Source organism: Anomaloglossus baeobatrachus, chromosome 4 (assembly GCF_048569485.1).
Source record: "Anomaloglossus baeobatrachus isolate aAnoBae1 chromosome 4, aAnoBae1.hap1, whole genome shotgun sequence".
Taxonomy (NCBI): Eukaryota; Metazoa; Chordata; class Amphibia; order Anura; family Aromobatidae; genus Anomaloglossus; species Anomaloglossus baeobatrachus.
In genome coordinates, this window is record NC_134356.1 from 86,868,635 (window position 1) to 86,896,171 (window position 27,537).

Consider the following 27,537-nt stretch of genomic DNA (forward strand, 5'->3'; position numbering starts at 1 on the left):
ACATCCATTGCCAAGCTGAATTTAATGCCTGTTAGGGTTCGCTAAAATATGTAATGTCTCATTAATGGGTGAAATCAGTAGCCTGAATCTTAATAGTTCCTCTCTTCTACATAAACCATATTCATATTTACTGCTGTTCTCTCTTCTTTTGGATCTTGGTCCTATATGTTTAATTTGAAAAAACTTTGATCAAAAACATATTTGCACAAAAATTTTCCCTAAAGTGGTGGTCTGAAGGTGAAATAAATTTTAATCCAAATGCCTACCTATTTAGTTCCGTAATCCAAACAAATTTTTAATATGCGTGCTTTAAAATTCCCTATCTTACCCTTACTACTCTGTTATTGCATTTGATTTTCTGAAAAATTGTCTGAAAAACTGAATATAATCTGATGCTTTTCCAGTGAACTGTCTATGACTATGGGTGTTTTCGCACACCGGAAATGCATCAGAATATATTTGTTTTTTTCTGACAATTTTATCATGTAATAAATATAGAAGATTTTATGTTATCCTATTATCCGGATTGGATGTGCCGCTCCTTCCATTTTTGTCTTCACGCTCAAAACAACACTCTTTTTCATGTAGTCTATGTCCATCTGGCTTTCTTATAGGGATTTTCTAGAATTAAAACATTGAAGGCCTTCATTGGTAATTCAAACAGCTACACATCCAACTGCAGCTGCTTTATTGCATTGATTGGTGGGGATAATCGAATTGCACTTATATCAATTAAATATTGATGCACTGTCATAAAGGTAGTGTGTGTTATGTGTGCTCTTTCAGGAAAACTCCTCTAAAGAGGTGGTCCACTACACAGCATAGTGGCCACATCTATGTAAAGCTCATAAAGAAGAATTTTCTCAAATACCTTGTGTAGTCAATTATAACTCTGTGAGGCGCTATTGTGGTCCTCTCATCCCCATAAACTGACCCTGGGGCTTTGTGACCTCTGAGATCCGGTAATGTCACGTCAACTTCCAGTTGACCCGTCATCATCGAGGCGGGACCCTATCTCCCTGAGTGACTCGACTGTGGGCGGAGCTTGTCACAGGACAGCATCTTTCCTGCTTGCGGCACTATGCAGCAAAGGAGAGCGCGCGTGAGATGCTGGGCCGTGATGAACAGTGAAACTCCACCTACAGCCCAGCCACTCAGGGAGACTGGGGCCCACCTCAGAGACGTCAGGTCAACTGGAAGTTGACATGACATCACCAGATATCAGAGGTCATGGAGCCCGTGGGTCGTGTGATGGGGATGAGCGGACCACAGTAGCTCAGAGGCCCAATTGACTACACAAGGTATTTGAGAAAAGCCTTCTTTATGAGCTTTACATCGATGTGGTCACTAATGCTGAGTAGTGGACCGCCCCTTTAAATTACCATTTACTAAATTAAGCTAGTCAAAGTACATAAGAGCGGTTCTTAAAAATTAGGCAGTTTATTGAATGCAGTCATATCTGATAGCAAGACTCATGACACAATTAGATAAAATAGCTCAGCAATAAAACATTTCTGGCAATAGCAGCGGAGGATCTAACATTTAGGAAACCATTGCGAGCATCCTCTTCTAATCATGAAATAAGGTGCACAAACTACTTGTACAACAATCGTCCCACTCATTTCCCCATTTTTTCATGTAGTTTTGGTTGCGCACAATGAAGTGGAACAATAGAATAGTACATTTCTGATATCTGATGCTACCAGCAGGAGTTTGATTAGAATCTTGACCTCATCTTGGTGACGCGATAGCTCAAAGACTTCTTTTCCTATTTACTATCTTTCCATCTTTGTGGTTAGCAGTGATATACTAAAGAGTTTCATGATGCTATTATTAAATAGTCACTAGTTATTCTCATTTCAATTACTGTTGTATTTTTGGCGTTGATTTCACCCACGTTATGTCTTGTAAAAAAATAAAAATATTCAGAATGAGAAAAAAAAGAGTGTATCATTTAGATGTGAATTAACTTGATTGCTTGCTTGTCTTCAGGGCTCGTAATGAAAGTTCATAAGTCAAAAACATTGCCGCACTCATTGGAAAACCACGGATGGCGTTTACTGTGATTCCCCTAAAAAACACCTGTAAAAGATAACATTTCCAAATTATGATTAGAAATTGCTCCATAGAGAACATAATGTAGGTTCTAGCACAACCTTGATATGATTCACACATTTATAAAGAAACAGTTTCCAACTCTCATATCGTATATGCGTGTGAACTAGGAAAATCCATATTAATGGTTTTTATGATTGAATGATAGCCAGATAGGCAAAATTGCCGGAATCTGAACTTTTCACATTTAATTTGTGCAAATTCCCAAAAAGCTAGTCATATGACCTCCATTTTGCGTTTGCGGTAGGAGATAAATATTTTATACACACCTCTCCTCAACCCTCTCTGTACTTCTCCTGCCATTTGCAATTCTACACTTAGCTTATTTGTATTTTAACTTCTGTTTTCTATCTTCTCTACTATGCTCCACATCATGAAGTAGGGCCAATGTACATCATTGATGTTAATCCACGTGTTTTGCCACACGTGACACATATCATTAACATCAGTGACATTTCTTGCACCCCATGTGACAGTGTAGGGCTTAGTGAAGAATGAAATCGTCGGAGATAGAAAAGGACAGAAGAGAGAAGATAGAGTAGCCTTTCAGAGGACCAATGGAGGTAGGAGAGGTAGGTTAAGAGGAGGACAGATGACTATACATTTTTTTAGTATCTTCGCAGCAGAAGCAATTTTCACTAAAGTTATTAAATACAAATCAATGATGGCTTAGGTACAGTATGCTTCTACTGATGGTGGTTCTCATCCTGTAGTAATGAAGAATGAAGTAATCCTTAATTTGTCCTGTTGTTGTTTTCATGTACTAATGGCAATTCTAGTTCTGCATTTGTAGCGCCCCATGGGGCCTCAGGGGTTACTCGTCACTGGGCCAGTGGTTTTGTGGGGTTGCTGTGACTGGTCTGACCTTGCTCTGTGGCCCCGTAGGCTACATGTAAAAGACAAACGAATGGGTGTCCGGTGTAGAGGGGGGATGGAAGGAGGGTCAAGGGTCCCTGGGAAGCGTGTCACCGGTTGCAGCGGTGACTGAGGTCTTGACGTCCTCCGCCGCGGACCCTTCCTGCGACTTTTCCTCTTCCAGGAGTGGTGCTAGATGGGAATGGGGGGTGCTTTTCAGCGCCATCCGTGGTGTGCGGCCAGGGATTAGCTGTCGCTGCGAGATGTTGCTCTCTTCTGGGGCTGACGTTAATGCAGCCCAGATAGTCCAGTTCCCTACATATGGAGCGAGCCCCAGGGAGGATGAGGGTGATGAGGACAGCTGATGGAGCCGAAGCGCGGGGCGGCGGCACCGGCAATGACCAGGACACCACCAGGGCTGCGGTTCAAAGTTCCTTTTAGTCACAGTTCTTAAAGCTCCCAGGAGGTGTCGCTTTCTGCCGCCATGGATGGACTCCAGCCGGTCCCAGGTGAATCAGAGGCAATCACCGTTGTCTGTGTGAAATGTGTGAGACCTTCCTCCTTGCGTTTGGTTTTGGATCCCCGTGGCTTGAAGCAACTTGGGGACCCCATTGTCTGTGTTAAGTGTCCCATCCTGTGTGAAGGTGATGCGGATCCTCTCTGTGGGACCTGGCTGTAAACCCGACCCCGGATCCTGTATGTCACTGTGCTCCGGGATGGTGGGTGGTGGGCAATGGGACATGAAATTCCCAACCCCTGCAGATTTGTTAGAGTCCATGAAGGTTTTCCCAACCGAGGGCTCTGTTCCCTGACTCCGCTGGCACTGTGTGACCGGTTAGGCATGACCTCAGCTACCATGTCTCCTCTGTCTCACCATCTCCACCGGTTGCCTCTCGCCCTATTCCAGTCTCATTCCTGCACACTCCGTGCGGTGTTGTGGCCCCTGGTCCTGGGATAACGTCCATCAGTCTACCGTCACCAGGACCAGCCTTACTCACCTTCCTATCTTAAGGCTGTCTGCTCTCTCCTGTTCCCAGACTGAACTGAAGTGAAAAAGGTTTGAGTCTCTCTTACTCACTCAGTGCCCCCACCCTTGGGATGACTTAGTGGCTGTTGCCCTGGCAACCTGGATTTCCCCAGATTGCCTGGCTTCCTGTGTAAGTGGTGACTCATAGCTAGATGTTTAGTAAGTGAGAAAACAACACCAGTGATTAACTCCTTCATCATCAGAGTCCAAGCATTGCACTGTAAATGAAATACAATGCCCTGTGGCGACTGAAGCCTCAGGGGTGCCACACAGTCATGTGCTGATGATAGTTCTGGTGATGTATCTATGTACTGATGCTGTTTCTGGTGATGCATTTGCATACTGATGACAGGTCTGGTGCTGCATACATGTAGTGATGATGGTTTAGATGCTGTACCCATATATTGTTGATGGTTCTGATCCTGTAGTAATGTAGATGAAGTAATCCTTAATATGTCAGACTTGACAAATGATCATTATAGGGTCAGAGTACTGACAACATAAAAAATAATGTGATTTGAACAAGTGTATATTTTCTCAGTCTAACAAGTATTTGATTAAAGAAGACCGCACACACTTTAGAACCATGGTAAATCCTTTTGTTTGACCTGCAGCTATCTCACCCAACTCTCCCTTACACAGGAGCACTCACTCTGCCAAGTGCTTTTGTGTTCTCTAAAAAAAAGAGTCTCTGCTAGACATCTCTGGTTGTATCTTATCTCTTGGAAAGCAAAAGTATCTGCAGTCTGAAATTGGAATAGCTGGATTCTTACCTTCCCCACAATCATCTGTCATGGGGAACCATACACAGTAGACTGTTGTCCTGCCAGCCGAAGCTGTCAGTGTTGGGTAGCTTGGCTAATGTTATTCTAATGTAAATGAGTGCAACACTTACTATCCAAAGGCTTTGGGCACTTTTTAAGTCTGACTTACTAGTAGAGCGTGTGACAATTTAATGTGCTCAGGTCAGCATGAACACCACATAGGACCCAGATTAGAAGATAATTTGAAGGTAAAAATAGACCTCGTGTTTTCAAATAATTGGATGACAGACAGGTGAGAGTGATTTATTTAACTTTTTCCAGAGTGGGTGTGTGGCGCCCTGGACAAGCCAGGGGCCACAGGTAACAACACACAAACACCCCCACCCCCAGCAGTTCACAGCAGACATCTCCAGTGAAACCTGATTCCTTTCCTCGGGCTCAGACAGACACACCAGGTGGGCGGAGTCAGGAGATGGAGACGCCCACCGAGGAGTTTGGCTGGCCTGAGGCAGGAAGCAGGTCCAGACAAGTCTAGGAGAGGAAGAGAGAGGAGGTCTGCAGAGAGGCAGACGCAGACTGGGGCCTAGGTTGGAGCCTAGGGCCCTCGTGCAGCAGAGAGTGAGGCAGACGGTAGTGGCCGTCTGCAGGGAGCCGGGCAGACAGTTGGTGGAACCGCAGATAGCCGGGGCTGGGCGGTGGCCCACCGGTACTGAATCGGGGAGCCAGCTGGAAACCGGAGCGCAGGAGGAGCGTACGGAAGGTGCAGGAAAGGACTTACATTACCAACCTGGGGTCAAGGGAAAACACCGAAGCCGCCTGTGGGACCCGTCCATCCAGCCGTTTGTTTCAGCAGAGACTCTGTGTGCATCATTGGGCTGAGTGAGTACCACCGTGCCGTACGGCACAGCGCTGCCCCCGCGACCCTGCACCTCCCCAGGCCCTGCACCTGGCCTGCCATCCATCCCTACCCCATCACTGGGCCCCGGGACAACCAACCCCCTACCCACGGAGGGGAGAAATAACAACAAAGCTGCTCCCTGTCACCGCTCCTGGGATCCCTATACAGAGCAGCGGTGGTGTCCACACAATCACCACAACCATGGGTGACGTCACGGACAACAATAAATCCCCAAAACCAATCCCCTTTTCACTCACGGGCGAGGAGCGCCACTCGAGTCCCCGGGATCCGGCACATCGCTCGAGCCACCGAGCAGCAGAGGCCGCAGCAGCAGCGGCAGCCGGACCCGAGCAGAGGGAGAGCGCGGCGTCCCCTCCTCCGCCCGCGACAGGTGAATTTTCTATTTTTTTTTTCCTTTTCTGCCAACAGCCATAACATTTTTATTTTTCCATCATTCTAGACATATGAGGATTTGGCCTTTTTTGCAGGATGAGTTGTAGTTTTGAAAGACACCATGCATTTTCCCATTCAGTACACTGGAAAATGGGAAAAAAATGAAAATGTAGGATTCCCTGACTATGGTAATGTGTCGCCCAGGGAAGGGGGGTTCTCGGTACCCGGGCGGTTGCAAATGGGAATGTCACTCTGGTGGCCGTTGCCCGGTCACCTGCCCTGGGGCTTCTCTTGTAAAAAGGGGAATTATTTAAAGGAAGGGTGAAAGTTAGTGTACGTGACGCCACCTGTTGCGGTTAAGGGTATAGAACCGCCGCTGCTAAATGTGGGTATTCCCGGGGCTGGTGGTGGTTGCAGCAATGATATTGGGCCCTCCACAGGAAGAGCCGTGCCTGGGAGATGTGAAGGGCAATAATGGAGACAACACAAGGTTGTAATGAACAGTCTCTACTCACTCAGACCCTAGGATTACTGGTTCAGGTCCCATGGAGTATCAGTGCCAATGTAGTGACCCAGGTTGCTGTGTCCCCGGCACTCTCTGTTGGTTGGGTCCACGTAGCATAGAGCGTTTGGGGCCCGACTGTCCCTTTTGAGGGTATCAGTCTCCTTCTCCGTACAGCGGGCAGTGCGGACCCTGTGGGAGGTAAGTGTCCGAACCCCAATCCTAGTTTACTGCTGATGCCTTGTATTATTTGATTCGGTGAAGTTCATGAAGGTGTGCTCACCATGCAGGTGATTATCAAGCCGTATAGAACTGGCGCCTGATTTAGGGCCCTGTGACCCGTGCGTGCTCCGGTCCCAGCGGTACCTGTCCGTACCCGTCCTGGCGACCTCTCTCCCATGCCCCTGTGTCACCCGTTGCATCGACCCACCTCAGGCATGTCCGCACACCTCACTGTGTGCCATGGTCTCTCTGTCCCCTCCCACCAGGCGGGCTAATCCCAGCACTCATTCCTACCTTTAGGCGACCATCCCATTTCTTGATTAACCCAATATTCCCGGTGTGGAGTGGAAAACTAGGATTTTGGTTGTGCTTTGGTGATATCGGCACTGGTACTCCAGGTCCCAGGGGGTAGGTCCTGCATCCCCAAGAGGATGCAGTTCCTTGTAGTGCCCTGAGTGGCTCAGGGGCATTACAGTAACACCAAAATGTACATTGGGGCTGATGTCAACCCAGAAGGCACATTGGCCACAGGTGTGTGTACTGTACACTGATATGGGAATTACTATCTACATTACATAATGCACTTTAACCATGTAAGTATCTGTTCATGTCTCTGCCCATAGTCACTTTTGCGGAGTATGACTCTTTTGGAACTTTGCACAAGGACATTAATGGATTTGATTAATTACACATTATTACTTTGTTTTAATATGCATATAGAAGTTTCAAACATATTTATTTTTGTATCTACATACTTCATTTTTTGATTATTTGTGCCAAGTCCAAAACATGATATTGTTCTGCCCTCCGGTGATGTCTTTGTCCAACATGTGACTCATTTTTAATCCCTTGTCATTTTAATTTACATTTATAGCATTTTTGCAGTGGTATTCCATTCCTTTGTAGGTTTTAGTTTTTGTGTTGGGCATATCCTCCATTTACTATGCACTACGCTCAAGGACACACTTTACTCCAAAATTATTGATTGATTTGTGTTGTGTATTGTGTATTGTGTGTGTTTTGTAATATACATATTTTGTTGAGGTGAATTGTGTTGAGAGCACATTTCTAATTTCTAATAGTTTTAATCAACCGCTGTGGGCTAAGTAGCTAATATCAACTTCTATCGCAGACTAACAGTGGCATGTAAGTGGTTAACAGCAGTGGGCCAAGCTGGGCTCTACCCACTGTTGTTAGAGCCAGATAGTGGCAATGTATCACAGTTATGAGCTACCTGCAAAGATGTAAGATCATTTTCTGAGTCTGCATCAAGAAGGTGACCTTACATATGATGAAAATGTACATCATATGTTGGGAAGGGATTAATGTTTTGGCTGGACAAATGACAGGAATGATAAAGTCTCCTTAGCATTTTAGGTCTAATTTGGAAATTTACAAAGCAATGGTGACATTCAATTGATGGCGGATACATGATCCCCAATCCATAGACACCATGTATCAGAGACTGGCTGTATAATTTCAGCCATGTATGTTTGCCTCTGAAACGCCATAGCGAAAAACATAATTTAAAGGCCATTGGGGTCCAAGCCGCATGGGAGACTAGTCAGAAAGGCAGGTCCTCAGTAGCTTCTTCCCACCTGCTCTCCTTGAGTGATAGGTCTCAGATATGTCTCAGGTCTTAGCATTTCCGACTAAACATAACTGGCTAAAATCATTTCATTTAAGTTTTTTTCCCAGTTAGGGTTTATTTTTTACAGCATTGACCATGTAGCATAGGTGACATACGAATTTTGTTCAGTACAATTAACAAAATAAAAAAAATGGTCATTGTCAGGCTGCCAGCAGGGGGAGCTGGAGTCCTGCAGGGAAAGACACTACACGGAGCTGAGTGAGCACGGAGGGGAACTCCCAGTGTGTGCTGATGCAGTGTCTGCCAGCATCAGCTGGACAGCTGAAGCTGTGGAGCATGCGGGGGATGGTCAGACGGGTCCCGGTCATACACAGTACGGGCAGCAGAAAGACCCGAGGAACTAGCAGTGGAGGAGTTGAGATCAGGCCGAGGTCGGTACCAGAAGAAACAACTGAGTGGGGAGGTAGGAGAGGGGAAAACAACTGGGGCTATTGTGGGAAGGAAGGAGGTGGGACAGTGGAGTTGAAGAACGACTAGGGGACAGAACACAGACAGAGGCTTAGGGCACAGAGAGGGAACGGATCAGGATCCCACTTACAGGGACCAGCACTCACAGGCAAAGCAGCGCTAAGCTTATAGCCATTGCTGGTTCACTGGAAATGTCAGCTTTTAATGCATCCAGGCTCCGGAAGTGAGGCCCGAGAGAAGGCTCCGCCTCCTAGCCATGTGGACAGGGAGGCGAACCATGACAGTCATCTTACTGAAAGTGCATCACACAGGGGAAAACTAACTTTAGTCTGCAGGTCGATAGCATTACCAAGGTGACCGACCACAGTATTGAGAATGCAGCAATGAAGAGAAACTGTGAATGATGACTGTAGCCGCAACTGCATGTTTACATGACTGAAAGCCGGCAGCTCCTGGAGAAATTATGCTCATTTTTTCCCGAGTGCTGCAATTTTAGAAAAACAGCCGTGCACATGTCTACCACTATTAACCTGCAAGTTAACTCCAAGTTAATAGCATTAACTGATGTCACCGATTCACTCTAACAATTTAATCACTCGTATAATACTCAATACTTCTGCATTGAAGTACATTTAATCTGTTTGTTATATATGGACACACAGGCCATTAGACCCTGCCACTGGCAAAATCTAATAGATTTCTGTAAATGGGAAATCATAGCAACTATAGCGGGTGATTACGGTGCAGAGGGAGTCCCCTCTGTCAAGTGTCCATAGGCAGTAGCCTTTACTGACCACAGCATTTAGAGGGGGGCACACGTCTGCCAGAGAGTGGGGTTAAGACCTGCCAGAAGAAGAGTCAGTAAACCTTGTAAGCTCCACTGAACCTGCTTTAAACTTACCATGTTTCCCCGAAAATAAGACCTACCCCAAAAATAAGTCCTAGCATCATTTTACAGGATTTTTGGAGTATACTTTAAAATATAAGCCCTACTCCAAAAATAAGTCCTAGTCACAGTCAGGGCCAGTATTAGGGGGAGTCAAACTGCACAATTTCTCTACGCCCTCACTTTCTGCTGGGGACCCCAGCAGTTGTATTCCGAGGTTAAGATTGTTTAAGGACCTTTGATGAACTCACAGTCATGTGACATCATGTAATCAAAGGTCTCTTAATTGCAAGAGTCTATAGGAACTGAACAAGAGAGAGGCTGGTATGCAGGACTGGTATTAGGGGGAAGGGAGAGCAAACTGGGCAATTTCACAGGGCCCACATTGCTCTAGGAACTCTAGTGTTTATATCCTGATAAGACTGCTTCAGGACCTTTGTGACATTACATCATGTGACTAGGTTGTCCCCAAAAGAGGCTGGTATGTATGTTGATTGTATGTGTAGATAGATAGATACATAGAGAGATAGATAGAGAGCGATAATGGATAGATAGATAGATAGATAGATAGATAGGTAGATATTAGAAAGATGCACGTGTTACACACAGGGTTTGGAGAGTTGTGTTGATGTTCCAGAATGTAATATGACTGTAATTGAATAAATGTTTATCTTTTGTTCAAGAATAAATGTGGATTGATGTTCATGGGAAAAAACTAATAAGACATCCCCTAAAATAAGCCCTAGCCCATCTTTTGGAACTAAAAATAATATAAGACCCAGTCTTATTTTCGGGGAAGCAAGGTAGTTAGCTAGTCTTCTCATTCATGGAGGAAGGGAACAATACGAGTACATGAATAATGGCTCTGACAACAATGTGTTTTGGCATCACAATAGTATTCCCCTCCCTGATGCTTGCCATCAGAAGTTGACAAGCATTCACATATGGAGATAAATAAATACCTGCTCTCAGTCCCTTAGCTTTAAAGGGATTGCTCAGCCTTAAGCTACAAGTCTAAAGGCACTCAAAGTGACTGTAGACCTGAGAATCCTCACATTGAGTGCACTGCACGCTGTGAGAATATTGGTGCCAGCGCAAGGATCGGTACAATTTGCACACTTCCGGCTGCATTCTGACTAGACTATGTCCACCCACGCTTAATGCAAGTGTATTGAGCGAGGCTGTGTTCATTTATTCGGCATGGGCCCACATAGAGTGACTGCAGACTGGCAGCCTAAGGCTGTAATGAGCCTAATTTAAATGTAATGGTAAAACAATTCACTAATATAATTACTGTATATTTACATTTTATTTTATTTTAGCATGGGCTTTCTACTTAAGGATTGTTTTAAGAAATACTCCTTTGTGACAATACATGCTCCACAATCATATCAGATACAAATCCCATATTGCTTACCTGAATACCCTCGTTACAGTAACTTTGCATTATGCAGTCTTTGACTCCTTTATATTTCCTATCATAAAGACTGTCTGCTTGAAGTCGGCTCTTTACTACATCCATTGGAGTAGCTGTGCCCCAGGAAATGGCTCCTGAAAGTTTAAAATTTCAGTTATTTAAAGGAGACTAGAAGATATATGTTGACAAAAGGGTAGAAATGAGAAAGATTTAGTTAGATTTGTCAAATATATTGATTGAATTTGAATATACAGTATTAGAAATCAATAACAGTACATCTGATTATTTTAGTGCAATTTACGTAAATCTTCCCATTTGATTTTTGACGAAAAAATGTAGACAGACAAGTCTACGCGTCTCGGGCAATTTGTGCCCTGATTCATGACAAACAGTGTCTGTAGCAAGAGTTCTTATATACAAATGTCTATAGAATGATTCAAATTCATTTGTTTTGTTTTAATCCTGTTTCTATTTTAATTGTTGGAATAAATTATGTGATGTTGTATGGATTCATTTTCCTGGCGGATGATGGTTTTTCTTTTTCTAATGTGGATCTTATTGTGTTTAGGAGTCTGAGTAATGTTTAGGGCCCATACATGAATACTCTTCTTTTTCTTCTTTAGGATCAGCATTTTCACTTCATCAGCTTGTATAAAGCCTGCTTTACACCTTACAATTAAGCATATGATATCGTATGCGATGTGACATGCCCCCATTGTATGTGCGACACGTTCAATTTGTTGACCGTGTCGCACAAACGATTAATTGCCGTCACACGTACTTATCCTTCCATATGACCTCGATGTGGGCGGCGAACATCCACTTCCTGGAGTGGGAGGGACGTTCAGCGTCACAGCGACGTTACAATGAGGCCGGACAATTGAAGCGGAGGGGCGGAGATGAGCGGGACGTAAACATCCCGCCCACCTCCTTCCTTCCGCATAGGCGGCGGGAGCCACGGGACGCAGGTAAGATCTGTTCATCGTTCCCGTTGTGTCACACACTGCAATGTGTGCTGCCTCGGGAACATTGAACAACCCGACGTGCAATTTTTAGCAAATGAACGACGTGTATGCGATGAACAGTTTTACGTTCAATCGCAATCGCACGTAGCTGTCACACGCTACAACACCACTAACAATGCCGGATGTGCGTCACTTACGACGTGACCCCGCCGAAACATCGTTAGATATGTTGTAGCGTGTAAAGCCCACTTAAGATGCAGTGAAATCCCACCAAAACACAACCAATATGAGAAGACCACCCCCTTATCTGTATCAGGTTTTTCAGTTCCACCATATATTAACAATGATGTTAATATTATTTGAGAACCTCCCACGAAAGACCAGTTGTCAATTAGCCCCTTAAGGGCACAGACTTTTTTTTTTTCATTTTGCACCTTGAGTTTTCCTCCTTTTCTTCCAAGAGCCATAACTTTTTTGTTTTTACATGATTTACATATGAGTGCTGGGTTTTTATTCAAGACCAGCTTTTGTTTTGAATTTCACAGTTCATACTATATACTGAAAAATGGGCAAATTCCAAGTGAGGTGAAATGGTTAAAATCACCAATTGTGCCTATATTTTTTGGGTGTCATTTTTATTGCACTCATTCCATAGTAAAAAATGACAATATGACTCTTCAAGACAGTAACAACAAAATGTGGTTCACATTTCAACAGAAAAGCGCGTGTTAGAAAACAAATCTCTGATGACATTAATCAAGATATCTATAATACTTCTGCGGTATCCTAATGCTTGATTAGATGCCATGGTAGTGATAATAGTGCATTTCAGGTAACTGGCACTGAAAAAAATATCACATGAAGGATGGATGATAGAAGATATTTTAAAACATCAAGCATCGAGAATAGATTGCCAGCAGGTTTAAATATTGAGTACCCAACAAAGATGACATTCGAAAAAAGAAAATATTTTAAAATATACAGTGGGAAAATAAGTATTTGATACACTGCTAATTTTGCAAGTTTTCCCACCTACAAAGAATGGAGAGGTTTGTAATTTTTCTCATAGGTACACACCAATTGTGACAGACAAAATAAAAAAAAAATACAGAAAATCACATTATACGATTTTTAAATAAATAATTTGCATTTTATTGTATGAAATAAGTATTTGATCACCTACCAACCAGCAAGAATTCTGGCTTTGGCAGACTTGACATAGACAAAAATTTGGCCTACCTACAGTTGGCTCAGAGACTGAATCCGTGAGAAGCCCAATGGTCGGTGTTCTTTGTCGGCTTTGACTTTGTTTTCCATTTGAGGCCAGCCAAAAAGAACGTCAAGACAGCTACTCTCTCCAAGTCCTTTATGTTAGCCAACCAGGAGGAGGAGCCTCAACACATTACTGAGCCCTCCAAAATGCTCTTGGTAGATCTAGTAAATGTGTCTTAAGTGCCTACTGGGAAGATGTTCGTTACGGAAGCAAACACAAAGCGTGTTCTACAGTGGGGTCATTCTTCTAAGTTGGCCAGTCATGCCGCTCAGAAGAAGACTACTCTACTTATCTTGTGGCACTACTGGTGGCCAACTCTGTGCAAGGTTATGGAATTTATCTCAGCTTGTCCCTCGTGTGCCCACAATAAGACTCCTAAAAAGATTCCTGCTGGCTAACTACAGTCTCTATCTGTGCCATTTGCTCCATGGCAACACATATTGATGGACTTCATCACTGACCTGCCAGAGTCATCTGGTTGCTCCGCCATCTGGGTAGTAGCAGGCAAGTTCTCTAAAATTGCCCACTTCACACCACTGTCCAGTCTTCCTTTTACAACTGTGCTCGCTGAACACTTCATCCAGCATATCTTCCAGCTAAGTTGGCCTAATGCTCCACATTGTTTCCGATAAAGGCATCCAATTCACATCTCAGTTCTGGAGGAATACCTGTAAACTGTTGGATGTCACCTTAAACTTCTCGTCAGCCTATCATCTGCAGTCGAACAGCCAAGTAGAGCAGGTCAACCAGATCTTGATGAGCTTTCTTGGTTAGTGTGGAGTAAGAATAACATTCTTCCTGAAAGAGCAAGTAGTAAAGGCTGAGTAGTGCTGGTGAAAGTACTACGTTCTGGCAATACAGAGTTGGGCTAGTTCTCCACTGGTAGATTCTCTTGAGACATCTAGGGCCCCAGGCATGAGTACGGAGGACTATGTCAGGCATCTGAACCCATTACTTGAGTAGGAGTACTGATGTGAAACTGTGAGTAGAAGAAATAAAGGACTCTGAAGGTATTGCAGACCTGGATCTGAGATACCTGGCAACTGATGGGAAGAGATAGTGCAGAGGGAGAGTAGGAAGAACATTAAATAATTCTTGAAGTGTACTGTAGCTTGGAACTGAACTGAAGAAGATATTGTTGTTACATGTATCAAGTAAACAATAACGGATTGTCAAGTAAAGTTCTCTTGTATGAAACAAAGTGTCTCCTGATACCACGCGTGTGGGGGTTTCCTGCAATGGAGGAATCAGATGACACCTAAGGTGGATGTGAGCAAGTGAGTGCAACATATGCCACACAAAGCCACACATTTAATAGGAGACATAAGTTCTCTGTAGAGTGCCAGGGCATTATATTGCAACTGCGGCTCAGCCACGACTACCACCGTTTGTCATTCTACAAATACTGACACTGGGCAGCACATTTCACTTCAAAATACCTTGATAGTCTTCAAATTTTATTGAATACTGCACAGATTCAGAACACCCCGTGACAGGTGTAATAAAACAGACACAAAAAATAGCCTCCCCAATGTTTCACAGTAGGTACGATGTTCTATTTTTTGTATGCTTCACTTTTGTGTCTGAACATAGAGCTAATGTAAATTGCCTCAAAGCTCTAGTTTTGTCTCATCTGCCAACTAACATTTTCCCTGAAGCCTTTTGCTTAGACATTATGCATTTTGGCAAGTTCCAGTCTCACTTTGTAATGATTTGCTTTCAACAGTGGCTCAGTCCTCAATTATCTCCCATAAAGTCCAATTTATAAATAAATAAAGTCCAAGACAATGATGGAGGGTGCAATCTGATACTGATGCACTATGACTTCACAGTTTCCTCTAATCTAGTTGTAAGCTGTTCTGGGCTCTTTGGTTACCATTGATATTATCTGTATCTTCAAATTGTCAGCAATTAAGCAATTATCTTCTTGCAGCTAAAGGCCCCGTCACACTAAGCAACATCGCTAGCAACATCGCTGGTAACGAACAACTTTTGTGACGTTGCTAGCGATGTTGCTGTGTGTGACATCCAGCAACAACCTGGCCCCTGCTGTGAGGTCGTTGGTTGTTGCTGAATGTCCTGGGCCATTTTTTAGTTGTTGCTGTCCTGCTGTGAAGCACAGATCGCTGTGTGTGACAGCGAGACAGCAACAACTAATGTGCAGTGAGTAGGGAGCCAGCTTCTGCTGAGGCTGGTAACTAATGTAAACATCGGGTAACCAAGAAGCCCTGTCCTTGGTTACCCGATATTTACCTTTGATACCAGCCTCCTCCGCTCTCACTGCCTGTGCTGCCGGCTCCTGCTCTGTGCACAGATAGCTGCAGCACACATCAGGCAATTAACCCGATGTGTGCTGTAACTAGGAGAGCAAGGAGCCAGCGCTCAGTGTGCGCTGCTCCCTGCTCTGTGCACATTTAGCTGCAGCACACATCGGGTTAATTAACCTGATGTGTGCTGTAACTAGGAGACTGGGGGCTGGTCACTGGTTGCTGGTGAGCTCACCAGCAACTCGTGTAGCCACGCTCCAGCGATCCCTGCCAGGTCAGGTTGCTGGTGGGATCGCTGGAGCGTCGCAGTGTGACAGCTCACCAGCAACCTCCTAGCAACTTACCAGCGATCCCTATCGTTGTTGGGATCGCTGGTAAGTTGCTTAGTGTGACTGGACCTTTAGTCCAGTGAGGTTGAATACAGTCCCATAGACCTTAAACTTCGGAATATCATGTGCTACTATGGTAACAGAAACATCAAGTTGTTTAGAGATGATCTTATAACCGTCCCTTTACCTTTTAGCATTTTTATCAATAATTTTCTTTCTAATCTGAGAAAACACTCTTTTGGTCCATTTTCAATATGCTATACACCATGATGCCAAACAGCACAGAAACTACTTTCACACTTAAAATAAGCAGACTTACTGATTATATGGCTGAAGACACCTATGATGCCAATTACAGGACACAACGAAATCTATAGTCAAAATATATTCAATCTTTTCTAGGGGTAACATCATTTTTGTCCAGGTCATTTTCATTATTGTTTTTACTGCTTATCCACACTTAAAAGCAATGTCTGATTTTTTTATTAGTTAGTATTCAGTAAGTTCAAATTGAAGACTACTTTTGTCAGTCTCAAATTATTTAAGTGACCATTGTGGGCTTTCCCTACTTCAATAGAAAGGTATGTAAAATTTCCATGTGGTAATATATAAATATATATATATATATATATATATATATATATATATATATATATGATTAACAACCTCATGTCCTAATAATTAGTAAGTAGCACTCCAAATAGCATAATAAAACACATTTATTGGACATTAGAGGAATGACCCAACTTGCAATAACAAACAAACAATCTTTATTTGTGACATATTTTAAAAATATTTTTTAGCATAAAGGTACCGAATAAACAGAGAGACACACGCAGGAAATTAATTGTGTCCCTATAACAATCATAAAACAGTGACTGGGACATACAGTACATACCAAAAAATCCAGGTGAACATGTACTTTAGAGTCAGAGCCATATGACCTCCATTTAGAGGACAGGAGCAGACTCTCCGGTTCTGACTGCGCTACTGCAAATAATGGAGTTACCTTTCACCACTGAAAACCCCATCCATAATTTGTTCCCATGAGAATAAATAAATAAATAAATAAGGGTATATGGATTTGGAGTCCTTCATGTGGGAAAAAAGAAATACAGAAGCATGATGTATTAATGCATATGAAAGCGCATACAGACTGCACAGAGCATGCACGAGTCCCCTGGGTGAAATAAATCATTAAGGTGGGCTGACAAAGATTAGAATCATGTTAATAAATTACATCACCTGGACAATAGTAACCTGCAGTGACCCTCACACTCCGACACGTGTTTCGCAAATGGCTTTCTCGAGGAGCTTAGGAAGGAGGCGGTTCGCCGGCCAGAGCGACATCGCAGGGCAGGTGATTGCAGGTGAAGCTGCCGTAGCGATGATGTTTGCTACGGCAGCGATCACTAGATATCGCTGCTGCGATGGGGGCGGGTACTATCGCGCTCGGCTTGCGATGTCGTAGTGTGCAAAGTACCCCTAAGGACAGGCAACAAGCAGAAGAGACTTGTTTGGGCTAAAGAACACAAGGAATGGACATTAGACAAGTGGAAATCTGTGCTTTGGTCTGATGAGTCCAAATTTGAGATCTTTGGATCCAACCACCGTGTCTTTGTGCGATGCAGAAAAGGTGAACGGATGGACTCTACATGCCTGGTTCCCACCATGAAGCATGGAGGAGGAGGTGTGATGGTGTGGGTGTGTTTTTCTGATGACACTCTTGGGGATTTATTCAAAATTGAAGGCATACAGAACCAGCATGGCTACCACAGCATCTTGCAGCGGCATGCTATTCCATCCGGTTTCCGTTTAGTTGGACCCTCATTTATTTTTCAACAGGACAATGACCCCAAACACACCTCCAGGCTGTGAAAGGGCTATTTGACTAAGAAGGAGAGTGATGGGGTGCTACGCCAGATGACCTGGTCTCCACAGTCACCAGACCTGAACCCAATCGAGATGGTTTGGGGGTGAGCTGGACCGCAGAGTGAAGGCAAAAGGGCCAACAAGTGCTAAGCATCTCTGGGAACTCCTTCAAGACTGTTGGAAGACCATTTCCGGTGACTACCTCTTGAAGCCCATCAAGAGAATGCCAAGAGTGTGCAAAGCAGTAATCAAAGCAAAAGGTGGCTACTTTGAAAAACCTAGAATATAAGACATATTTTCAGCTGTTTCAAACTTTTTTGTTAAGTATTTCATTCCACATGTGTTAATTCATAGTTTTGATGCCTTCAATATGAATTTACAATTTTCAGAGTCATGAAAATAAAGAAAACTCTTTGAATGAGAATGGGTGTCCAAACTTTCGGTCGGTACTGTGTATATATATACATATATATATATATATATATATATATATATATATACACACACACACATACAGAAAGTGAAATAGGTTGAACACACCACTGTTGTGTATACAGTAGGTAAATATATTTCTAAAGGTACTTTTGACATGACTTTCTCACCAGATGTCGGTAATAACTAGTGATGTGCGATCACTAAAATGCTCGGGTGCTTGGTACTAGAGTTGTGCAATTTGTAATGCTCGAGTGCTCATCTCAAGTAACAAACATAATGGAAGTTAATGTGAAATTTGAAGATTTTTCTGGCAGACCCTTCCAGGAAGTCTTGGAGGACAGGAAAATCACTGAAATTTATGGAAACAGTGCTCAAATGGAATGGCAACAGCATGGTGAAAATTAGAGAGAGACTCCACAATGCCATACAAAGAAAGCGGGGGGCCCTATTGTAATCAGACACCCACCCACCGCACAAGCTTATAATCATATTGCAAACATGAGAAGAAAACAAAAGCTTTTAAAGTGCAAAAAGATATAAAGTTTATTTTGACAAAGGTGACAGTTCATTTTAAGTTAAAAAATAGATAAAAACAGAGACCATTATTATTGCAAATTACTCCATATTGTTCCCCTATTCATAGGTGTAAATTATGGTTATATTTGAATCACACATAAAATCTTAATGATGATACATATAAATTGTATACACCAATGACATCCAAACAAGAGATCAAGTCAGTGACATAAGGATCATGCCACAAATACATATTGCATATTGCCCATTGGGGATAATATAATATAAAGGGAATCCCAAGAAGGATGGAAGAAATTCAAAGGGGTAAGAGCATTTGTACTGCAGGTTTTAGGGTATGTGCGCACGTTGCTTTTTACCTGCTTTTTACCTGCTTTTTTGCTGCTTTTTCTTCTGCGCTGTTTAATGCCAAAATGGATGTGTTCTTCTATTCAAGCAAAGTCTATGGGAATTTGGGTTTCTTGTTCACACTATGTTGTTCAAAATGCTGCCTTTTTGAGGCAGAACTTTGGTCAAAAACTCAGCTTTTCAAAGAAGCAACATGTCAATTGTTTTTGCCATTTGGGTTTTGCACTGCAAAGCTGAGTTTTTGACCAAAGTTCTGCCACAAAAAGGCAGCATTTTGAACAACATAGTGTGAACAAGAAACCCAAATTCCCATAGACTTTGCTTGAATAGAAGAACACATCCATTTTGGCATTAAACAGCGCAGAAGAAAAAGCAGCAAAAAAGCAGGTAAAAAGCAGGTAAAAAGCAACGTGCGCACATACCCTTACTGCTAAGGAGGGTAGTAGCGGTCAGTCTCAAACAAGTCCTCAAACTAGCCCAACGTATGTTTCAATCAAGATTTTCTTTCTTATTCAGTGGAGAGGTGCAGTGATGTGTGCCCATCGGACACTAAGTTTAAAAAGCCGCCGCTGCTGTCAGAAAGCCGGAAATAGCGTATTGGCGCATGCACGGACCTTCACAACCAGCCTCCAGGGTTAGCTCGCCATCATGTCATCCGGCGCATGCGCGGGAGCGGGGACGCGTCTCCAAAGCTCCCGCGTAGGCGCACGACGTGCAGATGACGGTAGTCACAACAAGAGACAGGTTTCGCAGTCCACGCATGCGCGCAGGAATCTCCGGGAATAAATATGTCTTTTTGATGCAGGGGCGGTGATCCTGATCCATATAGGCAAATTGGAAATCCAAAGATGCAGAGGAGGAAGGAGTTCATATGTATCAGGCGTAAATTTTCATATATTTCCTTCCTATAGCTCTGCACGTATTTAAATGGGTCACCTTTTAACCTATATGGGACAAACAAATAATCCAGCATTATTGATAGACCGATGGGGACTTTAAAAGAATTATATACAAAAAGTGACTAAAATCAACAAAAAATGAAAAAGAGGAAAACAGAATTAGCACAGAGAAGCAAATATACTGCCAATATACAAGACAAAGTATTACTCTCAGCTTATAAGAAACGGTCCAAATAAAAAACGAGAAAAACGAAAAAATGAAAAAAATTTAAGTCAAAAAAACTTTTTTACCTTAAAATGAACTGTCACCTTTTGCAAAATAAACTTTATATCTTTTGCACTTTAACCCCTTAACGACCGCGGACAGTAAAATTACATCCTAGCGGTCATAACGTTACTGCCCGCGGTCTGCCGGCAGCAGCATGCCGCGATCAGCGCACATCTCAGCTGATTTTCACAGCTGAGATGTGTGCCTGCTAGGCACGAGCAGAATCGTTATCTGCTCATGCCATTTAACCCCTGTAATGGCGCTGTCAATATGTGACAGCGCCATTATAATCGCGATCGCGGTAAAAGTTTACTTACCGCCCGATACCGGAAGTCACGTGACATGATCATGTGACTTCCGGTAGTTGTCATGGTAGCACAGGGTCATGCGATGACTCCTGTGCTAGACATGAACCACTTTCACTTTCGCTTTGTACGGAGGCCAGGGAAGCAGGAAGTGCACGTATCTGCTGTTTACAGCTGTGTAGCTGTGATCAGCAGATAGAGCAGAGTGATCGGATTGCTGATCGCTATAGCCCCCTAGGGGGACTAGTAAAATAAAAAAAAAAAGTAAAAAAAAAAGTTTTAAACAATTAAAAAAAAACAAAAAAACCTAAAAGTTCAAATCACCCCCCTTTCGCCCCTTAGAAAATTAAAGGGTTAAAAAAAAAAAATATATACACACATTTGGTATCACCGCGTTCAGAAATACCCGATCTATCAAAATATAAAATCAATTAATCTGATCAGTAAACGGTGTAGCGGCAAAAAAATTCCAAACGCCAAAATGACGTTTTTTTGTCGCTGCAACTTTTGCACAAAATGCAATAACAGGCGATCAAAACATAGCATCTGCGCAAAAATGCTACCGTTAAAAACTTCAGCTCAAGTCGCAAAAAATAAGCCATCACAGAGCCATAGATCCCGAAAAATGAGAACGCAAGGGTCAAGGAATATGGCGAAAAACGTGCGCCACGTTTTTCAGGCAAACTTCCAAATTTTTTTTAACCCCTTATATAAAAGTAAACCTATACATGTTTGGTGTCTACGAACTTGCACTGACCTGAGGCATCACACCCACACATCAGTTTTACCATACAGTGAACACAGTGCATAAAATATCTCAAAAACAATAGTGCTATCGCACTTTTTTTGCAATTTTTCTGCATTTGGAATTTTTTTGCTGTTTTCCAGTACACTATATGGTAAAACCTATGGTTTCATTTAAAAGTACAGCTCGTTCTGCAAAAAATGAGCCCTCACATGACCATATTGACTGAAAAATAAAAAAAGTTACGTCTCTCAGAAAAAAATGGCGAAAAAAACCCCCGGAAAACGAAAAATCGGCCGGTCATGAAGGGGTTAAAAGCTTTTTTTTTTTTTTTTTCTTCTCATGTTTGCAGCATGGTGAAAATGCCTGGACAATACTGATAGGTGGGCCAAGTAGTCCTCTAATGATAATCTACTGCTCATTTAAACAGTGTATTTATCACACCTACACGAAGTAACCCAGTAAGTGAAAACACCACTGGAATCAGGATATCTGCCCCTACGTTATGCTGGTCTTGGATTAGGTAATGAAAATCTGGTGACAGATTCACTTTAATCTTCATAGATTACATAATACCAGGAACTGAACCACATGACTGGTGCATAGCATACGTGAAACCAATGTTCAAAAGGGGAACAAAATCTGAGCCTGGAAATTATAGACCAGTAATTTTAACCTCTATGGTGGGTAAAATCCTTGAGGGTTTCATAAGAGATGCTATGCTGGAGTATCTCTAGAAAAATAATTTCATGACCCAGTATCAACATGGGTTTATGAGACATTGATCCAGTCAAACTTATCTGATCAGCTTCTACGAGGAGGTAAATTCCAGACTGGACAGCAAAAATACAGTGGATGCTGCCTACGTGGATTTTTCAAAGGTGTTTGATACAGTGCCACTCATAAAGATGGTACATAAGATGAAAATAATGGGAATACAAAAAAATATATGTGTAATTAGGCCCTCTTCTTTATAACGTATATATTAATGACCTTGTAGTACATGACTAATTCAGCAGAACCACCATCAGTACAGAGATACATAACTATAACCACCATAAGTATATGAACACAGCATCAGGACCATCTGCCCTGCATACTGTTCCATAACAGTCTTACACTCTCTCATGTGCTGTCCCCTCCCATTCCTCTCTTATACTATACTCTTTCATTATTGCACTCATACTGTCCCCTCAAAATTTGTACCTTATGTTGTCCTCTGACATTATTCCCTTCCCATACCATTATGTCTTATAGTCCCTCTTAAACTGTTCCTTAAGACTTTGTCATACTGTCTCCCCACTAATTTATATTATATACCCTCACACTCGCCCTCATAACCCATACTGGCCCCTCAGAATATCCTCTTCCTCCAAAAGTGCCCCCTCACAGTTCGTACCATCTGGAAGACACAAGCGCAATTGAATACAGGTAAATGGCAAATGCCAATCCTAGAGACAGCAAAATATTGAGATACCTTGGACCTTTGCTTTAGGAGGCCTCATGGCGCCCCCTGCTGGCTGCATCGGGGGACAATACCCTCTCTGTTCCTCCTAGATTTGTGATCTAGATCTAGTTGGTGTGGGTGGGCGCAGCTCCCAGTGCTCTGATACATGTTAAAAATAATATCTTTCACTGTGTCAGAACAGCTGCAGCCAGTAATCTAAAGGGCACGTTACACGCTTCAATATATCTTACGATGTGTCGGCGGGATCACGTCGTAAGTGACGCACATCTGGCATCGTAAGGTACATTGTAGCATGTAACAGCTACGTGCGATTGCGATTGAATGGTAAAACGTTCATCGCATGCAGGTCATTCAATTCCTAAAAATTGAACGTCAGGTTGTTCATCGTACCCAGGATAGCACACATCGCAGTGTGTGACACCCCGGAAACGATAAACAGATCTTACCTACGTCCTGCGGCTCCCGCCGGCAATGCGTAAGGATGGAGGTAGGCGGGATGTTTACGTCCCGCTCATCTCCGCCCCTCCGCTTCTATTGGCCGGCTGCCGCGTGACGTCGATTTGACGCCGAGCGTCCCTCCCACTCCAGCAAGTGGATGTTCGCCGCCCACATCGAGGTCATATGGACGGGTAAGTACGTGTGACGGGGGGTTATTCGTTTGTGCGACACGTTCAACAAATTGAACATGCCGCACATACAATGGGGGCGGGTACGATCGCATACGACATCCTATGCTGAATCGTATGGTGTAAAGCAGGCTTAAGTTATACATCGTTAGATTCAGAATTTCTTTGCCAACATCGTGCATCTCTCAGATGAGTTAGCAAAAACCTGCTGACAGATTCCTTTTAAAATAACTTTAGTAATAAAGAAACAAGACAAAATATACAGATGAGGTATAGCAATGCCATATAACCATTGTGATATTGAATTTAAATTTATGTGTAAACTTTTTCCTGGAAACTTCTTTTAAACATTTTGTTTTGTTGACTTTTTGTTCATTAAAGTAAAGGGAAAAGTAGAAAAAAACCCCATGAGACTGTTCATAATTATAGTTTGATTGTTATATTGACTGGCACAGACACTCCCCTATGTGGTTAACCAACTGCAGGAAGACGACATGGCAGTATTCTCATCCGTAAGCCCTGTAAGAAGCAAATTGCACAGTGCTTCTAGTTTACACCACAGATAGCTTTTACTACAGTGTAGGTGATTTATTGCTGCTAAGTTCTTGGTTATTTAGTATTTCCAAGATACCTGATTTCATGACAAATTTTCCCACTGTGATTTTATTAGGTATACTATTTTAATTTTATTTTTTTTTAATTACCGTATTTTATTTATTTATTTTATTATTTTATTATTTATTTATACTATTTTATTACTATTTTATTAGGTATATTACTGTGTAGCATATGATGCACCGCTGATTCTATACTGAAATTTAAATGGCGCCCTTCCCCAAATTACAATATAAAGTTACAGTAAATAAATGCAATTCCAACATTGTTTTTTGGATTCTAGTTTTAAGCTATCCAATTTAAGGTAAAAGGTAAAAGTGACCTGTGAATAGTATTCTCCAGGTGAGTATCATTAAGGCAATACCAAAGATTTTTTTTCTTTTTGTTAAAAAATATTTAGTTTGTTTTACTACTCCTTACTTTATGGGTTAGTTTTATATTTTGATCATTTTGATCAGAACTTATACTGATGTGGCCATACCATATACAGTGCCTACAAGTAGTATTCAACCCCCTGCAGATTTAGCAGGTTTGATAAGATGCAAATAAGTTAGAGCCTGCAAACTTCAAACAAGAGCAGGATTTATTAACAGATGCATAAATCTTACAAACCAACAAGTTATGTTGCTCAGTTAATTTTAATAAATTTTCAACATAAAAGTGTGGGTCAATTATTATTCAACCCCTAGGTTTAATATTTTGTGGAATAACCCTTGTTTGCAATTACAGCTAATAATCGTCTTTTATAAGACCTGATCAGGCCGGCACAGGTCTCTGGAGTTATCTTGGACCACTCCTCCATGCAGATCTTCTCCAAGTTATCTAGGTTCTTTGGGTGTCTCATGTGGACTTTAATCTTGAGCTCCTTCCACAAGTTTTCAATTGGGTTAAGGTCAGGAGACTGACTAGGCCACTGCAACACCTTGATTTTTTCCCTCTTGAACCAGGCCTTGGTTTTCTTGGCTGTGTGCTTTGGGTCGTTGTCTTTTTGGAAGATGAAATGACGACTCATCTTAAGATCCTTGATGGAGGAGCGGAGGTTCTTGGTCAAAATCTCCAGGTAGGCCGTGCTATCCATCTTCCCATGGATGTGGACCAGATGGCCAGGCCCCTTGGCTGAGAAACAGCCCCACAGCATGATGCTGCCACCACCATGCTTGACTGTAGGGATGGTATTCTTGGGGTCGTATGCCATCCAGTCTCCAAACGTCACGTGTGTGGTTGGCACCAAAGATCTCGATCTTGGTCTCATCAGACCAGAGAACCTTGAACCAGTCTGTCTCAGAGTCCTCCAAGTGATCATGAGCAAACTGTAGACGAGCCTTGACATGACGCTTTGAAAGTAAAGGTACCTTACGGGCTCGTCTGGAACGGAGACCATTGCGGTGGAGTACGTTACTTATGGTATTGACTGAAACCAATGTCCCCACTGCCATGAGATCTTCCCGGAGCTCCTTCCTTGTTGTCCTTGGGTTAGCCTTGACTCTTTGGACAAGCCTGGCCTCGGCACGGGTGGAAACTTTCAAAGGCTGTCCAGGCCGTGGAAGGCTAACAGTAGTTCCATAAGCCTTCCACTTCCGGATGATGCTCCCAACAGTGGAGACAGGTAGGCCCAACTCCTTGGAAAGGGTTTTGTACCCCTTGCCAGCCATGTGACCCTCCACGATCTTGTCTCTGATGGCCTTGGAATGCTCCTTTGTCTTTCCCATGTTGACCAAGTATGAGTGCTGTTCACAAGTTTGGGGAGGGTCTTAATTAGTCAGAAAAGGCTGGAAAAAGAGATAATTAATCCAAACATGTGAAGCTCATTGTTCTTTGTGCCTGAAATACTTCTTAATACTTTAGGGGAACCAAACAGAATTCTGGTGGTTTGAGGGGTTGAATAATAAATGACCCTCTGAATAAACTTTTCACAATTTAAAAAAAAAAAATAAAAAAAGAAATAACATTCTTTTTTGCTGCAGTGCATTTCACACTTCCAGGCTGATCTACAGTCCAAATGTCACAATGCCAAGTTAATTCCGAATGTGTATACCTGCTAAATCTGCAGGGGGTTGAATACTACTTGTAGACACTGTATGTACCGTATATCAATAGTTATCTCGGTACACTTCGTGACAGTGGGGTCCTCCGGGGTCTCCTCTCATAGTGTTTCTTTTCATTCAAATGTTGACAGTTACAGTAGTTCTCACTAACACTGTTGAACTCTGAGCCTGCAGGACACCTTGAATTTCTTTGCCACTTGATTTGGGCTGCTTATCTACCATCCAGACTATCCTGCATTACAACCTTTCATGGATTTTTCCAGTACACTATATGGTAAAACTTATGGTTTCATTTAAAAGTACAACTCATCCCGCAAAAAATAAGCCGTCATATGGGAAAATTGATGGAAAAATAAAAAAGTTACGGCTCTCGGAAGAAAGAGATGGAACCCCCCCCCCCCCCCGAAAAAAGCAAAAACGCCTGGGGTGAATGGGTTAAAAACAAAGATAATTTTAAAAGTACTAAACCAGCAGGTGGCACCACAGCTCAAAGTAAAGCAGGAGGGAGCAGTGAATTAGGATACTATAATCCCTTTACAAAAATTTGTCCAAGCAATGAGAAGTCCAGCTGCTTAAATAAACATAGAAAATAAGCAACATATTAGACTGTGACAAGACAGGCATCACTAATTTCTGTGTTTTAACCCTTGCAGAATGCTGTTTTCATATTACATAGCAAAAATCGGATGACAGATTCCCTTTAAAAGAAATTTTTAAAGTTTTATATGGCAATGTTTTTGGACCAGATGGAATAATATGGTACGTTTGTATTTATTTATTTATGTATATTTACATTGATTTATTAATATGGTGGTGTATATATACAGCACCACACTTTGCAGGATGTAATGTTATCTTTCCATCTACTCTCCCTTTCTCTTCCTCCTTTTTTTTACTATTATGCATTGTAAACCATCAGCCATATTTGCTCATTGACAATCTAATGTCACATAGACATCTGATAAGCATGAATATTATTGTCACTTAAGGCCGCTTTACACGCTGTGATATCGGTACCGATATCGCTACTGTGGGCACCCGCCCCCTTCGGTTTTGCGACATGGGCAAATCGCTGCCTTGTCGCACAACATCGCCTAGACCCGTCACACTACTTACCTGCTCTGCGACGTCGCTGTGACTGGCAAAACGCCTCCTTTCTAAGGGGGCGGTTCGTTCAGTGTCACAGCGACGTCACAGCTGCGTCACTGAACCGCCGCCCAATAGAAGCAGAGGGGGGGAGATGAGTGGGACGAACATCCCGCCCACTTCCTTCCTTCCGCATTGCGGGCGGGAGGCAGGTAAGGAGAGGTTCCTCGTTCCTGCGGTGTCACACGGAGCAATGTGTGCTGCCACAGGAACGAGGAACAACTTCGTTACTGCTGCAGCAACGATATTAGAGAATGGA

The 27,537-nt window shown here is 42.7% G+C and overlaps 1 protein-coding gene across 1 annotated transcript in view; it reads right to left on the bottom strand.

Annotated features, from left to right (window-relative positions):
* Window positions 1–1,423: 1,423 nt before the first annotated feature.
* SLC25A48 (solute carrier family 25 member 48) overlaps window positions 1,424–27,537 on the bottom strand; it is a 99,914-nt gene continuing 73,800 nt past the window's right edge. The window contains exons 6-7 of the mRNA XM_075342272.1: window positions 11,139–11,272; window positions 1,424–2,082 (exon numbers count right to left, since the gene is read on the bottom strand). Coding sequence (XP_075198387.1) covers window positions 1,966–2,082; window positions 11,139–11,272 — 251 coding nt within the window. The 3' untranslated portion in view covers window positions 1,424–1,965. The remainder of the gene's footprint in view (window positions 2,083–11,138; window positions 11,273–27,537) is intronic.